General features: G+C 44.4%; 1 protein-coding gene across 16 annotated transcripts in view; it reads right to left on the bottom strand.

Moving 5' to 3' along the window:
- GRM7 (glutamate metabotropic receptor 7) overlaps positions 1–16436 on the bottom strand; it is a 270139-nt gene that overhangs the window by 124212 nt on the left and 129491 nt on the right. For all 16 annotated transcript variants that reach the window (XR_014571461.1, XR_014571462.1, XR_014571463.1 and 13 more), the window contains exons 3-4: positions 1874–2015; positions 886–1040 (exon numbers count right to left, since the gene is read on the bottom strand). Coding sequence is in view for 13 of the 16 variants with exons in the window: in XM_083795477.1 (XP_083651603.1) it covers positions 886–1040; positions 1874–2015 (297 nt within the window). In the remaining 3 variants the exon portion in view is untranslated. The remainder of the gene's footprint in view (positions 1–885; positions 1041–1873; positions 2016–16436) is intronic.

Genomic DNA, 16436 nt, shown 5'->3' with positions numbered 1-16436 from the left:
GTTGGTAGACTTTTAGTTTCTCTGTCAGAAACCCTCAGGGATGAATACAAACAATATGAAAAGATTATTAAAATATCCTGTTTTTAAGAAACAGAACACTTCATTGTCTATCAACTTTACGTATTTATGGAGAAGTAACATGTGAAAATGCCTCCAGGGTTTAAAAATTTAATATTATAGATCTGAGAAGAATAACTAATGAGGTGGTAGAGTAGACACAGTAAAAATGAATGCAAATATTTGGTTTCCCTGTGACTGAAGACACCAGAGCCCATTTCAATGCATGCAACACATTCAAGGGCTCTTTGGAGACCCTGCCTGGCACAACAGAGGAGTTAGTTCTCTTTGCCCAGTGTCCCTTCTATAAAGAACTTTTCATGTTAAAGAGAACATGGACTCTAATCAGCATGTTTGGTTTGCCCAGAGGAAGTCATGTGGATAGCTGAGCATCTCTACAAAGGGGATAGTATATAGTATGTAAGAATCAGACAATCGACTGAATTTTTACTTCTTCAGTAGAAAGCTTACCCAGTGCTTCAGAGGTGATATGTAATTGCAATAGATTTTCCCTTCCTGAATACATACATGATATGTTAAGATCATTTTGGTTTACATCTTTTTTGGTGATATAGATAGCTACTGGTCACTTTTTGGTTGTGGAAATAGCATATAGTTTTTGGACGAGCAACAAAAACATTCAGGAAAATTTCAGGGGATAAAGACTGGCTCAATGTGTTTTATACTCTTTCGATACTACCATGCCTATACATATTTATCCACAAGAAAAAATATAGGCAATCAATTTTGTACCACAAGATTTTCAGGAAACAAAAAAAGAACGGGTGAGAAGCTGTGAGAAAAAGTCAATCAGAAGAGAGTGCTCACCCTCAATGGTCGCTCGCTTGGGCAGGATGGTGATGGCTCCCTCAGCAACGTCCTCCTGCTGCAGCAGGGGGCTCACTTTGGAGCCCCACGTGTCCGAGCCCACCCACAGAAAGTGCCCGACTTGATCTGCCCTCTTGGCGGCTGCGAGGATCTGCCTGTGGAAAAGAACATTTTGTTCACAAGTTAATTTAATTTGAACACGATTGCTTGGTAAAAATAGTGTGTGGCAATTGCAGAATGAACAGAAATAACGTATTCCTGTAACCAACAGAGCTCAGAAATTTCACAACACATTGTGTCACAATCCATGCAGCACTGATTAAACCCTTCTTTTAATTCACCTTATATCCTAAGAATGAAATCACAATTTTACTACAACTTAAAAATTTTGCCATTGACTTCACTGAAACCTCATCCCAATTTCTTTCTGTCTCTTCGTATAACTGAGCCTCTCAGCACCTGACATTGCCATCAAAATTTCAAGCTGATTTCAAATTCTCAAGTAAAAACTAAGAGTCGCGCTTCTAAAATATTCTTTATATTATTTTAAGGGCAAGTGGTACCTGAATCATGTGGTTTAACCTTAAGCATCCAAGCCATTTTGTCACTAGTAACAATCATTTGCCAGAAAATACACTGAGAGTTAATAATACATAGTAGTATGAGCTTGGAGAGAAGAGCATCTTCTGTTTGAGAGGTAAGGTCAGGTCTGCCATCAAATGCATGCATAATCCTATGACAAGAAAAGCTTTCAGACCTTCATTCTTTTCAGATCATCACTCCCTTCTCCCCAGTGCAGCAATATGTGGCCTGGGGTGCCACAAGAGCCAGGGCAGCAACAGTCACGACTCCGGAGTTGCCCTACAAAGCGTCCACACCACATCCCCACACAGCTCTTACCAACAGACATTCCCCCTTCATTATTTGTGTTCTTGCTTTCTCATTTCTGCACATCTATCAAATGAATTAGTTCCCTCGTCATCCTTACTTTATGTCCTCATCATTGGCAAAAATAACGATGGCCCTGGCATTGGGAGTTTCTAGGAGCTGCTTGATAATCTTATCAAAGTCGATGGTCTTGTCCTTGCGATCCTGGGGGATTTTCAGGGACTGAGCAATGCAGAGCCCACCTGCCGAAGAAAGAAGAAAAGGGCTCAGTCAACGGAGAACACAGGAAAGGCAGCGGAGACACATGTGGACTGAAAGGGGAGCCTGGAAGGAAGAAAAACTCTCTGACTGCTGCCTTCATGTGGAATTTAATCTTCACATCAGGTATCCTGAGGTATTGCTACAATTTGGTATTGTCTGGGTGGGACATAGACTTGTTCCTTAAGATATACGCAGTATGCACACCTGAGCAGGGTCATGGATTGAACAGGGCTGTGAAAATAACAACACAGAGTAATAAACCAATAAACGAGACAGCAAGGGGAAAAAAGCAACAAAACCCCAACAACAAACATGAACAACTTAAAACAATTAAACAACAACAACAACAACCCAGGCTCAAAGGCAAGTGGTGTTTACAAGGTATTAGACAAACTATCTTGGTGCAGAGCAGGGACTCTGATTTTGCAAGTTAAAGGATATTAAGTGAAAATGCTTCTGCTGAAACAACTTGTTTGAAATAGGAATGACAAATTAGTTGAAATATTGGCACAAGGAAAGACTGGTCATGAAAATCCTTTCTCTTTGAAAATGTCCATTATCAAATGGGATGGAGCTGCCCAGGCAATTGTGATCTCAAGATAAACTACGTGTCTGTGAATTGGACTTCTCATAAATGCACAGATAGTATTGAAAAAAATAGTAACAACACAATAATAGTGATAACCACATCCATATCAAGGTAATAGTTTTAACACATTTCACAAATTACTGTTATTTAGCATGGTTGAAGAAAAATTAAAATTAACATATATAAAAAAATCACAACTCCAGTGACATTCTCCTAGTCACTGTAAGCAGATGAAATCACACTTCTGCCTTTACTGTTTTGTTTCTCAGCAATAAACTCTTTCATCTTTACTGGCATCCTAGATAACAACTTCCTCAGCATACTGCACAGTGTGTTAATTAATAAAGCATTAGAGGTACATAGTAAGAATCGTAAGTGGGGACAAATTACTTAAAAGACAGCAGGCCAGAGCAGATATTTACTGATACACTTTAAAATCCAGATTTAAAAGAACAGCTAAATGAAGAAATAGAGAAGGTGTTCTGTAGGACAGGATTTCTAGAGGAGAAAGCTCTTCTACCATCAGCACATCCTGCCTGCATACGTTCTGCCAGAAAATACCATAATTGTCCTATAACATGGCAAAGCTGACATAAAAACACCTAGAGGAAAACCACTGAGCATTTGCAAATACATGGTTTTAGAGTTGCAAAATATGGCTCTGCTATATTACATCTCATCTGCGATCTCTGAGTGCTTTATAAAGAAGGTCAGGCTCATTTTTCTTATTTCAGAAGTGGAGAAGTTGAGACACAGAGGCTGACTGCAGTCAAGCCAGGTCTCTCGGTACCAGGTGATCCAAAAACTCCGGGGAAAAAAGATTGTTTCCAGTGGGAAGAAAATAAATCGTAAAAAAGAAAAGGTTGAGAAAAGATAAAACAGAAAATAACCTTTAAGTTTTTCACTGACTCACACATGGTTTGTTTCTGTTCTACAGTTATTACAACTTCAATTTATCATAACCTGATTTTTTCTGGAAAAGAAAAGAATACCGATTTCTAAACAGAAACTTCATTTGAAAATGAGGAGAGAAACTCTAATTGCTAGGACGTTCCAAAAGCCTAAACACTTTTGAAATCCTCTTTCCTGTTATTTTCCCTAGTCAAAATTAGATGAAACCAACCGAGCTTCAGGAGCAGTTATCCAGCTTTCCCAAATTGCCCCATTTGGCACGGGTTACGCCTTGGTTAAAGGCTGACCCCCGGCAGCTCTGCCTTTGAGCCCGAGACTCCCGCTCCAGCAGTGGGGCCACAGCAGTGCCCGGGCGCAGGCACCTGCGGACAGCAGGAGGGAGGCAGGGAGCAGTCGCTGTGTCCGTGCGCCGTGTCCAGGGCAGGACCGGGCCCCGTCCTTTTCCTTCTCCCAGTGAAAAGCCTCTCCCTTCGGGCATCACGCCTAAGGAGAATTTAAAATTATCAGCTGCTGAGGGAAAGGGCCCTCCCAGGCTCTCCATCGCATCGAGCCAAGGTACTTCCAATCTCCCACAAGGGACTGTCATTTCTCTTCTTAAATAAGACTTAGGAACTTCGGAGAATTCATAGAGGGGGGGGGAAAAAAAAAAAAAAGGATTTGTCAGACGGAAATTAATGCATTCCTGCCATGGTGTCCTTTCCAGAGGGTCCAGCTTTGACACAGCAGAGCAGGAGAGGATTTATTTTGTAGTGACGAGACCAAAGGGCTTTTGCATGCTGGATGCAACTGTTATTTAGACACCTCTAAAGGTACCGTGGAGATCCTTGGCAATCCCTCATAGCTCTCCATTGCTTTCATTCAGAAAAAGTGAGCTCTTACAAGAGGACCAGAGGCACAGCTCCAAAGAACAGACACCCACAGACAGGCGCGCGGAACAACATTCCCCAACTTCGGATTCCAAAGTGCAGTGCCAGTAAGTAAGAGCTTTTAAAAACAGGACAAAGGAATGCTTACAGTTTCTTTTCCCCAGACACGAGGCTGCACACACACGAGGCGTGTGGGCGCCGGGGGGGGAGAGCCGCCAGCAGCGATGGGGGCTGCAACCAGGAGCCCACAGCAGCGGTACGTTGCTGCTAAGAGCCTACCTTCATTGCAGAACCGTTGTATCCAAGGGGCAAAGAAAAAAGGAAACAGAATCTAGACCATGTGATTATAAACACTGTGGTTATAAAACTACTATAAAAAAAAAAGAAAGAAACAGTATCTAATATTAAGTAATTGCCACCTACATGATTTAGGTGCATGAAAAGAGGACTGAAATAGTTGGCAGGCCTGCTAGCTCAGCAACCCATCCTGACAATAATTACACCTCTTGTGCGGGTCATGCGATCTCTACTGCCTGGATGGAGAAGCCAAAAATCTCATTATAGTTGATAATGATTACAGCTGAACTGAGCATCTTTGGACAGAGACAGCTGCGGCCAGGCTCAATAGTGAGGAAAAAAGCCCTCCAATGCAACATCCAACTTGAGAGCATGGGATTTCCACGTGGTTTCAAAGAACAGGGGATCCAGGATGGAGAAAGGATGCTCGAATTTCGGAAGGATGATTTCAGGTCTTTTTTGCATCACAGAGGTTTTTTCACTGCCTTGGGCAAGTCGGCTCTTAGTTTCTCTGCCGTCCGCTGGTGCAGGCAGGTAACAGATTCCTTTTTAGCATGCCAGCGCGGTGAGCAGTACAAAGCACAGCACGGGCAAATGAAAAAGGCAGAGAGTAGGATGCAAGAGGATCAAGACCCAAACGATACAATTCAGACATGTTGATGGATATTTTGATTTTCAATTGCTAGTGCCTCTTCCAGGAAAGTGGCATTTTTACAAATTGACTAATATGTGCTCCCAGTCACTGCGCGGGTCAAGACGCATTACTGTCTTTACTTGCTTTGCTTTGCTCAGGCCTAACTGGGCAGCACTGGCACCCGAGCACAAGCTCCTGCTGCAGGAGCGGGTGAGCCGCCAGCCACCAGCTCTGCTCCGCTCACATCCCATCTGTTTACAGCTGGGCTGACGAGCTTGTTCGAGAGCGCTTCGACCTCTGCGGAGGATCTCATGGCAGGCAGAGGCATGTGCCATTTTTCTTTCCTTTGCAGTAACAGCTGCCCAAGGAATTTAGGGTATATTGTCCAAATGACACATACAGAGTAAGTTTAACTTTCACATTCTCGTCTTGCATTCTTATTACAACAGGAAACACGTGCACAATTATTTAAGTTGTCAAGTTAATTCACAGTGCTCCTGAAGTAAAAACCTCCAAGAGAATTACGCAGTAAAAATCTGAGAGTTGCAAATTAAGGATTTTGTCATAGGATTTCCGCAGTAAAATATTACCCCTGATGGACTGGAGAGCCATGAATGCTCCCAGCAGCTACAAACTGCTCTGGCAATTGCCGGTACCCTGCAGCTCCGGCAGCCACACCACCACTGCACCCCGCAGCCGGCACGAGGAGCCCCGTGGGTGCACGGTGCTGCAGGAATCTGTCCGGCAAGTGACGAGAGCAGGTAAGCGGCACTCTGCTACCAAAGGCAAGGCCACCATAAAGATAATGGACACTGGAAATGCATAAAAGGGATTTGAACTACAGATTCATGAGAGAGCATTCAGCAGTTGTGCAAGCCCAGCACACAGAGGTGCAGGGCAGGCAGCTGGTGCCCGCTCCCCCGTCATGCTGGGAGGGAGAAAGGCAGCGCTCCCTCGGCTCCGTCGTGGTCCCTCTGGCTATGCGCACGAGCAAGCAGCTGGATCACTAAGACTTTGATTCTTTCCAGCACTAATGACATTGCCAAAATGGAAAACTTCACGGAAACCTTTAAGAAGCATAATTCCTTCTTCCTTTGATGCTTGGAGAACAGCTCCAGCTAACAAATGTATTTTTTTTTTTATTTTTTTCTCTCCAGAGATGGTTAAAAACCAGCGAAAGACAGAGTTAGGAAACCCAGGACTGAATCTGGCTGATTGCATCCCCAAAAGCCTGCCATGGTGGTGGCCAACAAGCTGACCCAAACACACGGAACAGCTCTGCTCCTTCCCAAAACACACAGCTGTGCTCCTCGGAGGCAGCGCGTGCCAAGGAAGGCAAGGCGAGGGGCTGGTGCCCACTGTACGCTCCATGGCTTCAACAGCCAGGCACAACACTTGTGCAAAATGAACTTCAGAAAAGTGTTTCTGCTTTTCTGTACAGTTGGGAAAGTTGTATAAATGGATAGTCAATTCCACTGTTATCTAAAAGAGACCGTAGTCTTTGCTAGGAGTGATATCTTGGTTTGGATATTTGGATAGAGTATGGACAAGTCAGTTGAAGGAGTGAGCAGTGATTATTCTGTTAGTGCCCTTTCCAATTATTTAGTTATTTATTTGTCTGAAAACCTGCAATGATCTTGGGAAAAGCAGCATAACCTAATCAGAGGAGAAAAATTCTCTTTACTCAAGAAATTTTTGAGTTCCTGAAATTGGTGGATTTGAGGTTTTTATAACCAAGTTCTTAGATTTCCTCTGTAATGGTGAGAGTCAGAATGCTTCTGTTGGGAAGACGGGAGTGGTAAAGCAAAAGGGAGAAATGTTTAACTCCTTGAGAGATGGAGTTTTAGAAATTCACAGCAATAAATAAATGTGGTCACAGCAACAACTGAGGCAGTCAGTTCTCTACCAGTCTACTCTTGAAACAATGTCTTTTCTCTCCTAGGCTATGTATGGAAGTCTAACATTGGCATCTTTGCCATCTTTTCCTGCTGCCAGCATATGTTTTCCTAATAACATCAAATCCGGGAACAGAATACCAGGAGCAGACCCAGTAGGTTCGGCCTTTCCAGATGCGCCTTTGTCCAACAAGTAAGCCATGAAAACGTGCAATAATCCATGAAAAGGACAAGAAAACAAGGCCAACCATTTCCTCAAACAATGACTTGAAATTATTTGGTTTCCTAGCTTCTAGTTTTCCCAGTGGTTTGTGCCACTTTGGCAAAGTGACCCAATTGTTTTGGATTGTTCCAGGCATTAAAATTCCCCACGCTACGAGCCACTGGCAGCACTCTTCGAAAACACAGAAAGGCTAACATTTCAACTGAAATTAACAGCGCCTCCAGATTTTTTTCTTTGGCAAACAAACAAAATGCAAGTGCAGTTGGGCCCCTGCCCCCCGGCGGCTGAAGGAGCTCCCTGGGCCGTGGAGAACCATCCCGGGATGCTGCGCCGAGCTGCAGTGGGGGCACAGGGAGGGGGCTGGGTCTCTGTGGAAGGGACGTGCCCCCTCCAACAGGCTCCAGCTCTATCAGGAGGAAATAAAAGCAACTGCACAACACCTCCCAAGAGCAGTACTAGTAAATGGAGACCTTACTCAGAGACTTTTTGCATGATTTTTTTCCCCCAAATCTTTTTTTCAGCAAAAGACTCTCCTGAACTTCATGAATTCACTAACAAGACTTACTTTAGCACAGTTTCTGTCTGAAAAAATGACATCTCCAGACAATCTCTGGGCAAAGGGAACCTTCTTCAGTTTCATGTTGATCCTCCTAATGGCCACTGCTTTCTTATACGCTTCTGGAGGATCTTTAATTAACTAAGTGATGCTGGATACAGGGGCAATTTATCTGAAGATGTTGCTCAGGATGTTGGCAATTAAGGATATACAAATACCTGCCAGACTGAAAAGGAAAATTAATGGATCGAACTTCTTTCCTCTCTTCAGTTTGTTTCATTAAAATTAAGAGCAATTCATTTTTCCTAAAACAACAACAAAAAACTTCATTTAATCTAAAAGGGAAGGAGTCATCATTATGGCCTCATAATAGGAAGCAGACGATGAGTTACATTCACATGAGGATTCTAGTTTCCTCCTCCCACCTTCCAACTAAAGCACCCTGAGACGTGCCTCTCCTCCTTCGCCAGGGAGGCTGTGCCGATGGCTCACCCTCCCTCCCTACCCACGGCCCCCTCAGGACCTACACCACCCTCAGCCGAAGTAGATGATCCCGACATTCAGCCATAAAGGACAGTGCCCCAAAGAGACCGAGGCCAACTCACACGGGAGCAAATCCCTCTGCGGGATGAGAGGGACCTGAGCTCTCCCCCGGAGCACTGCACCCCCGGCTATGGAGCTCGGCGGGACGCAACGCGGTACGGCCTTCATCTTCCTCCCAGCTCCTGCCTGACAGAGGTGCTGGATCAGCTGAGTCCCAGTTCACAAAAACATTTAGGGAGCATGAAATCCGACTTCCATCCCAAATTAGTATTCACCTCCATTTTTCTGTCTTTTTTTTGCAGGCAGATGTTATTCCTTTAGGAACAGAAGCAAAGTGCTAACGCTAAGTGATGGTGACCAGAAGTTTGGGTCTCGCAAATAAAGCAGGATGGGCAGGGTAACAAAGATAAATCGAAAATGACCTGTTGTGCAACAGGTCAGATGATATGAGATCCGCTTTTTGGTTTCCTGCTTTTACTTAGCATGGCTAAGTTAAATGGCTTAGAGGAAAGATTCGCTTTGTTCAGCTGCCGCCAGGAACAACGAGCTAAGACCATTCTTTCCCTGCCTGCATCAGATGCCAGCTTTCTTCTTCTTCCCCTTTCGTACAGAATACACGTGTGAGACTCTTCTTCACAAGTATCCTCCAAAAATGCTTTGCCATGAAAACGTGTATTGAGGCATTCAAGGAAGTTGATTTTTGAACTCTGACATAAGACATTTTGTGAGTACAAAAAAAGCAGAGAAAAGAATAAAAAGATCAAATAACAAAAACAGGGTAATCGCTGCAAAAGATAAAAAGGAAAAGTTTCTCCTCACACTTTTCCAGTCCTCAGCTTCTTGAGTCGTATGCACAGCGTTTTCACAACACAGAGACACCCAGTGGTGCAGGGCCAAGCGCAGGCGCCTCGCCTGGCCCACCAGGCACCAAAGCCCCCACGTTGTGCTGCCTGCTCAGCCCACCTCGAGAAGTCCCTGCAGCCCCTGCTATAAAATCATCGTTAACAGACCATACCCTCAAGGCTCAATATCAAAGCACTTTCTAAACATCTATTTTACCTCCTCCCTTTTGCATTTATTTATATTTATATATACAGTTGTCACCACCAGCACTAGGAAGGAGGACCACATCCTTCCATGCGACAGAAAGCAGAAAGCCGGGCTGGTGGCGTGCGCCCCTCCGACCTCGGTGCCCACTGCGGCCTCTGCGCAGGGCAGGCTTTTCCCTAGGGTTCCCTTCTTGCTCTATAAAGCTAATGGAGAATTCGAAACTCCAGTGGAGAAATTGTGGCCTCAGCCTTGTGATGTATCCTGTGACATTAAATAACCGTCGTGCTCATCCTGCTGTGCTAAAAGCTCTGGTGCTGCAGAGAGGCAGCGTGGTGCCCATCCGTTTGGTGCAGAGCGAGTCCCGGCGGCTCCAGCACTGTAAAATGCTGTCGTATGACTTATTTCACGGGAATCCCACTCGGATGGCATAGACGTGGGGCAGAGGTTGGGCTGTATCACTTAATGCTCCAGTTCCCAGGCAGCTCGAGGACAGGCGGGCGAGCTGAGCCATCTGCGTGGCAGCAGCTGCAAAGCATGCAGGGACTTGGAAGAAGACAGAGACTTAAAAATATCATAGCTGCCTTCATTCGCCCGCTGACAGGTTATATGCTGTGCCTCTGAAAGGCAAAACCTCAGGAGAATTCTCTGTGCAAGTTCAAGCAGTCATGCATTAAATTGTTCGGGGCATTAAACACCTAACTCTGGTATTTAAGGGTAATGGATGTATCTAGTAATCAAAGTGTTGCTTCAGTATCCATGGATACCCATGATTACGTGGTATTTTGATTCTGGTACAACACTAAGTACATTATTCTGCTTCCCTGAAATTCTCCAAGAGCTATTTTTCTTATCACCCCTTAATTGGATTATCAGGTAGCAAAAGAGACAATTTAACACTTTTTCAGATGATTTCGCTACAGAGGCTCTCTTTTTGGGGGACTCACTCTCCGTAATACCGAAAACATTGCTTCAGAAAGTTATGTTTGCAGTTTCTAATTATTAAAAGGAACTCCCAATTAAACTGATTAATACGTTCCTTTAAAATCAGCAGCTGCTGCGAGCTGCCTGCTGGACGCCTCGTGGAGGGGGAGAGGCAGGCGCAGCAGCGGGCTCGCACGGGTTGCTGCGGGAAGCGAGCAGCTGATTGCTTTCACAGGGCCTTCCCCTGTGCATTCACCACGCTCCCAGGGCAGGCACAAGGTCTGACACTTGCTCAGTTTCACCAAAGCGACCCGGAGCCTGCAGCCACCGCTCCTGCGCCGCAGCTCACATTGCTGCTCCTGAGCACCGGGACTGTACGGGCGGCCAATCGGACAGGCAGGGAACGGTCAGTTTAATTACAGCTTGCACCCAGATTTTTAAATCTAAACAACAAAAAGAGGTTCTGACCCCCCAAGAAAAACACCTGCCAGGGCACCCACATGGTCCCTGTGGTGGCCCTGTGCAGCCCCGCGCCGAGAGCCCTGCGAAACCAGGCCCACGGGCAGGAGAGCCCGCGTGTCCCAAGGAGAGGAATTCATTGGAAGAGGAGGAAGATAAATATTGAAGGCATACAGTATTTTTGTCTTTTTCTTTCTTTTTTGTACTATTATGTCTATCACTGGTGGGCTTTGGCATATAGTTATATACCCTGCATATACAATTTATTAGCTCCAATGAATTTTACCTCTAAACCTCATATATTCTATAGAAGAAAAGGAAACCAGAGGCAATAATACTGAAGACTGAGTTTTGTCCCTGAGTAGTGCTTAAATGACCCAATCAGTATTGTCCCTGTGAGCAGACTTTCATACCACAATTGCGGATATTTCCTGAAAAAGCGGAATTACATCCTACGGGAACGGGAGTGATAAAGATTATTACATATTCTTGAAATACAACCAGCCCCGCCAGCTTGCTTGCCCTCAAACTCCTCACCAGTGAAAGAGTTATTCACACAGCTGACATGAAAGCCACAAAATCTTCAAAGAGCAATCAGTGAGAAGTCAATACGTGACTGATGGGCTTGCTCCGGTTGTGAGGTGTGCGCTGGCGTGTGGGTAAGGATTTCAGAGATCTCCTGCCATGGGTAGGAATCCTCTTTTATTGTTTTATATCACAAACAGAGTAACCCCCCCAATGTCCACTTTACTGGGTTCGTTTGCTATCAGCCTTGTGCAGGAAATAAGAAGAATTGCAGTAGTCTAATCTAGGAAAATTGCCGGTGCCATTCCCAAACGTGTAAATTCACAATGAACCAAGCTTGGAAAATAAATCCTGACTACACAGCATTCTCTGACCCAGTCTGTCCAGCCACAAATGGAAAGAAATTAATTTACTCTGACCCTGACAATTAAAATATACCCAGACATATTCAGAGAAACCCACTTGGGTTAGACCAGCATTTGCTGGTCTAACTTATCCACAGCTCCACCCAGAATATATACAGCTCCATAAAATGAAATATTCAGGAGCGTTGAATTATCACATTTAAAGGGAAAAAAATAATAAATCCAGAAATGGCAGCTGGGCCCATAAGTCCACAACCAAAGTTCTGATGAGGCTCTTTGCCAGGCGTTTGTTTCTTTACTAGAAGCAGTTACTACGCTAGGTATCAAGAGTTATGATGTTCTTGCATATGCCAGTAAAATAAGTTTACAACTGCACTGGTGTGCAGATAGGCTAGAATTTAAATTAAGTCTCCATAGTATCATAATTCAATTGTAAAAATAAGATCTGCCCCAATAATAAAATTACATTAAAACATAGAACTGCAACAATTTATCCAAGGGGAACAACCCTTGTGGATACGCAGCAGCCCTAACTTAGAAACTTTCTATACGGAAAGATTCTACTAAATCATTTTAAAAATTTGATTTTTGCTAAACTTGTTTATTGCCTCATTTTTTCATGTTAGACCTCATCATAACCAAAAAACAGAAGACAAACTGATACAGAAGACTACTATTTCTAGTATGTTATTCATTAATGCTTAATTCTATTGTGTCACAGCTTAGCTCCATATTTAATGACATTCCTACTGCATTTTATCACCTCAAAAATTGTCCTTTATTATGGCAGTTAAACTCCAGCAGCATACAAAAATTAGGACTCCCTGGAACACTAAATTAAATTATAAGAATACTATAAGATCATAATTTTCAAAGATTTAGAAAAGCTCCGTTTCCTAGACACAAAATAAAGAAGGATATCTTGTTGTACCAACAGCCATGCATGCTCACGAACTCACGTTTGCTCAGATTACAATGCTCCAAAGTGTTTAAACCAGCCTCAGCCTGGTATTTGCAGCAGGAGGCACTTGAGATTTATTGGTGTCCTAAAAGCGGTACGAGACAAAGTACATTTGAGCCGTACAGCGTAACCATATAGAAAAAACAACATAAAAGTTGTACTTCTGCTTCGAACATTTAAAACATTCTCGTCATTGCAGCTTTACTACAGCAGAGCATAAATGACCCAGCCAGGCTCCAGCCTGCCCTGGAAAGCCGCTAAGAGGAGGTAACTTCTGTTTCGAAGGGCTTCTAGATGACAGCCCAGGGCCGGAGTCTGAAGGACCAGCTTCCCAGCTAAGTATCATTATTTGTGTGCAGATATTTGCCATATACCAATTTCTAAGAAGAAATGCCTATCATCAAACAGAAAAGTGAGCCTCCAAATTCAGACACCAGAATTACATTGAAATGAATATAATTAAAGGTCTGCAGGAAATCCTGGGTGCGTCTGCTGATCAATGGGATGAACATCACAGAAGTGCAAAACCCTTCGTATAATCTCGTACAGCGTGAATCCAAAAATAATGCAGTCCTCCCCCCTGTCTTTTAAGAGTGTGGTCTAGTCAGACTAAGACCGACTCCACTGTGTTGTGCATAAAAATAGCGAAGGCAAAGTTCTCAGAAATAGTGTCAGAACACTTTATAAAACACAGTTTCTTTAGGAACAACTGTAGGCGGTGAAATCTCTGGCTGCAGATAGAGACAGAAACAAAGCACCCAAAATACCATGTTTAAAAGCATAATGTACAGCCAAGCAATGATACAAATTAGAACTATGCTCAACACAAAACACCCGCTAAGTATCTTAGTCTTGCAGCTGGTTCGTAAATCCTGAAAACTGGCATATTTGAAGTCCTAAACTGAAATTTGCAACGGGAACAAAGCAAAGCAGTCATTTACGGTAGGATTTCCAGTGCTGTGGAGGAGGCTCCTGGCTCCAAGGAGCTCCACCTGGGTAGGAAGATTGTCTTGGACACGTTCGGGTGCCTGCGGTGCCAGAACCCAAAGGGAGGTAACTGGGAGGTTACCCGCCGACGTGGAAAGCAGCCATCGGGCTCCGAATTGAAAGGAGATTGTTTCAGTGAATCAAGTAAGAAATAAACGATCTCTGTTTTCCTGTAAATAAGTGTTAAGATTAAGATGTATACAGTCCAATCTGAGGTTACATAGCTGAGACCCTGAGCCACCGAGGCGATTGAAAAGCAGACCTGTTACCTGCCACGAAAACTCGCACGCTGGACGCGTCTCACCTCCCGGCAGGCAGGGAGCGTGGGCAGCGGGCAGCTAGTCTCGCCCGCTCCTAATCTCCAGTTACTTGTTTGCCTCCTAAAATGCCTGAATGCAACACTGCTCACAAACAATACCTTCCAAGGCTGGTTTGGCTCCCTTGCAAAAAGCAATTTCCTGCAGCCTTCACATACACTAAAGAATCCTGTGCTCTATGACATGGTTTTATTTGTCTGAACTGCCTCTTGGAGCTCCACTCTGTAATTTAGGAGACTGCTTAGTGCTGTGCTGCTCTTGCAGGGATATTTCCCCCCTAGTAATAATGATGCCACCTCTGGATAGTGAATCGTTATAAATTGCAAGCACAAAATGATCTCTAATGACGAAGCTTTTCTAACTACAATTTCGAGTGTTCCCATGTTCCTAATTCTTTTTTTTTTTTTTTTTCTTGGAGAGGTAGCATAGTATTTTAGCCTTCTCTCAGTTAATGGTATTTTCTTGGTTGTTATATATCTGTACGGGCAAGTAAAGACTTGTCAGATCTTCAGAGGATGAGAAATCCAGAGAATAGCAATGACACAATGACAAATCCGGGAGGGAAGGTAGGGAGGTTTAGAAATCTTTTAAGTATTCTTTTGGAAGAAAGCCTGTTTTCTAATTTTTCACCAAAGAGGCGGCCAGTGTTTACAACATGAAAAAATCTTTCATGAACCAAATGTCAGGCTTGCAAAGACTCCACAGGAGATAAGGCACATGAAAACAGACTGACAGGAACTTCTGGGCTTTGAGTTAGTGAGGACAAGACGCGAGACGTGGGACCAGCGCACAGAACTACAAACAAATGCACCCAAAAGCAAACAGGACTCGCCATTCACCTATCTTAGCTGGAAAGATCAACTACGGTGTTAGCAGGGAAACAAAAGAAAACCGGACATCAGACTGAGGGACAGGAAGCATTAGAGGAAAACACAGTAGCTTCCATAACATTTTGTTTAACCTCCGGTTTCTTGTGTTTCGTCCAAGCCGAGGCAGAAGAGAGCCACTTAGCACTCTATACTTCAAGCGGGATGAAGGTCTCTTCTCTGGATGCTTCAGCAATCACCCCAAATCCTCTTCTGGGGATACGCTCTCTAATTAGCACGTCCTATTCTGCTTGCTGCTTCCCAAGTTTAATTGAAGCTCTAAGTGACACTTCCCTAAGGTCCTAACCCTCAGTTCTGCAGCCTGCAGGTCCCTTTCATACGGAGATCACAAGAGAATCAGACTGTGCGTGGTCTAGTTTTACAGACAGAAAGTTTCATGATGCATCCTTAGCAAATTGGCATTATGTTATGCATGTTCATATTTCGCAGCATTTTGGTGAAAGCTGAATGCAGCTCTGACTCGCGCACACGTGTGTTAAAAGCACATGTAAGCTCACCATCTCTAGGGACTGGATGGGCAGATGGCAGCTGGGATGACTGAAATACCAAAAGATAGCTTTTCTGCTAGGTTCTACCCGGGTTTCCAAGACCCCAGTCTAGCTGCAGCATATTTTCTGTCAAACATTTACAGACTGTGTTACACAAGGGCATAGCTGCAGACCTGTGGATGGACCACTGCTTTCTGGGATTCAAAACAAGTGCATTCAGAAAGAGCTAAGAATTACTTAAATAGAATAGGTTCCCAGTCTTTGGATGAGGGAAATAAAAAATAGAAACAAAACTCTAAGGAGTCCATGGTCTCTTCTCTTTCTCATAATCCTCATCTCCTTCACACTGGAGTAATGTTCTTAATGTACAATGCTGTGCTTTAATAACCCTCTCTCAAATGACTACTAAAAATGCAATATAGTTCAATAAAACCACTATCTCAGCATTGCAAAAAACACCTCCCTATATACTGCCTGAGGATAATCAGTTCAGTTTAATGGAGTTCTGCAACAAAACGTAAGAGGCACAAAGTTAGGAGCGAGCTCGTGGAAGGCAGCCCAGGTTTCAGCCTAGCAGTCTTACCTCACGTCAAACAACCGCTGCCGGACCCCGGGTGACAGAGCAGAGGCACGCCAGGTCCTCGGGGGGCTCTGCCGAAGGGCACGGCCTCCAAGCAGGCTCGGAGGAGGCAGGGGCCGGCCGTGGGGCCAGGGAGGCCCTGGGGAAGGAGCCTGCAGGCAGTTCCGAGTACTGCCGGGTAGGGGTCAGGACGCTGCCCAAGCATCCTGGGCACTCGGTTTGGGCTTTCTTTGCTAACCCTAGGTAGAGGGGTACGGGTGCTGGGCTGCAGGCACGTCTGCCCTGACCTGACGCTGAGGTTCCTATGGACACTGTGAACTGGAAGAGCAAACACAGGTGTGGATGAT

Source organism: Anser anser (assembly GCF_964211835.1).
Source record: "Anser anser genome assembly, chromosome: 12".
Taxonomy (NCBI): domain Eukaryota; kingdom Metazoa; phylum Chordata; class Aves; order Anseriformes; family Anatidae; genus Anser; species Anser anser.
This window is presented reverse-complemented; position numbering and strand designations above follow the sequence as displayed.